General features: G+C 40.6%; 1 protein-coding gene across 1 annotated transcript; it reads left to right on the plus strand.

The window, feature by feature from the left end:
- Positions 1 to 637: 637 nt before the first annotated feature.
- Positions 638 to 1615, plus strand: LOC118836228 (vomeronasal type-1 receptor 1-like). The gene has a single exon (XM_036743570.1). It carries the CDS (start codon positions 638 to 640, stop codon positions 1613 to 1615), a length of 978 nt encoding a protein of 325 aa, XP_036599465.1.
- The last annotated feature ends 320 nt before the right edge of the window (positions 1616 to 1935 follow it).

Below are 1935 nucleotides of genomic sequence, written 5' to 3' on the forward strand. Positions count from 1 at the left end.
ATTATTATTAATAAAGACAACAGCATGCATTAATAAATAAAAAGTAATTAAAATTAATGTGTTATATAGTGCCTTAAAACTGGCAGATCACTTGTCATATTTTCTCATTTGATCACCACAAACACCTATAATATTTAAGAAGAGAGGGTACCAAGCATGTGAAAAGTACTTGTCTTGCCCAGGGTAACTTGATTTTCTGGGGCCAGTTCTAATTTTAACCTGTTATTTTTATTTTTCATGTTTTAATAATGCATCTTGAAAATATTCTTACACATTTAGGCTGTTGGAATTGAACTTATAAATTCATTCTTCTAGCAGCAAGGTCAAAAGCCCCCAAAGAAAAAAGGCTCAGCATTGTAAGAAGGATTTTTGGTTTCATATCAATGTCAGTTCTTAATATTTTGCTAATTTTCACATCCTAGCTACCAAGGAAAACTGCAAACCAGTCTCAGTGGTCCCCATGCCCCCTCCAGCTGAATTATATCAAAATTCAGCTCAGCACACAGGCTATCCCAGTGTTCCCCAAATGGAGCCCAATTCTCTTGGAGAACTCCTTTCAGAAATTTAACAAATCTTTCATTTGCTCCTAGGATTTTTCAGCACTGGCCACAATTCTTCTTCCTAAGGCTTGGAGAAAATGATGCTTACTTACCTGGTGTTGGGTATTCTCTTCCTTATTCAGATGGGGGTTGGGATTTTAGGGAATTTCTTCCTCCTGGGCCTATATACCTTCACTTTACTCATTGACCACAGGTTGAGGCCCATAGAATGCCTTTTTGCCCACTTAGCCTTGGCCAATGCAACAGTGCTTCTCTCCAAGGGAATCCCTCAGATAATTGTATGTTTGGGCTTCAAAAATTTCTTGGACCTTGTTGGGTGTAAACTTATAATTTATCTTTATCATGTGGCCCGGAATGTTTGCCTCAGCATCACCTGCCTCTTGAGTGGTTTTCAGGTCGTCACCATCTATCCCAGTAACTCCAGGGGGGCAGAAATCAAAATCCAAACCCAAAAGTGTATTGTCCCCTCCTGCTTCCTCTGCTGGTGCTTCCACCTACTGATAAATTTCACTTTGCTGGGGACTATGCACAACTCAAGGTATCTGACTAATAATACAAAGAAGTGGAATCTGGGATATTGTTCAATTTCAACTCCTGCCTCTTTTAATGCTGCATTTTTTGCAATTGCCTTTTTTATGCCTGATGTTATGTGTGTAGGATTCATGATCTGTTCCAGTACCTATTTAGTGATTCTCCTACACAGACACCATCAGCAAGTGAAACATATTCACAGTCCTCATCTCTCTTCCACAAATTTCCCTGAGAAAAGAGCCACCCAGAGTGTACTCCTGCTAGTGAGCACCTATGTCTCCTTTTATTCCATTAACTCTAGCTTGGCATTGTACAACTTTAAAATGGAGAAAGATGAGCCCTGGTTCATGGCCACCTTAGACCTCCTAGCAGCATCATTCCCAGCCATCAGCCCTTTTGTGCTGATCTTTTCTGACTCCCAAGTCCTCAAACATTGGTATGCTCTGTGGCATAGGAAACAATGTCTCCTTCGCCACAGTGTCCTCAACCACACCCATTCCCAGCATTCTGACCTAACATTATGACAAACAAGTGTCTTTCAGAAGTGGATGGGAGAGGGGCAAGAATAGTGGAATCTAAGGATTTTAGGACTTAGGGCTAGAAAGGACTCCTGCCCATGTTCAAAAATCACATGTCCTGCTTTTGATGGCACTGATACAAGTGACATAGTTATTTCTTAAACCCATGTCTCCTGATTAGACCAATGATGCAAAACTCAAATAGAAACAGAGGCCACTGAACCATACATAAGGGTCTCTGTGAGTTGCATAATGACTTTGTTGTAAGATACAATATTATCTGCATTTTAACGGCACCTCATGGCTCAGTGGATAGAGCACTAGGC

Source organism: Trichosurus vulpecula, chromosome 2 (genome assembly GCF_011100635.1).
Source record: "Trichosurus vulpecula isolate mTriVul1 chromosome 2, mTriVul1.pri, whole genome shotgun sequence".
NCBI classification, from domain to species: domain Eukaryota; kingdom Metazoa; phylum Chordata; class Mammalia; order Diprotodontia; family Phalangeridae; genus Trichosurus; species Trichosurus vulpecula.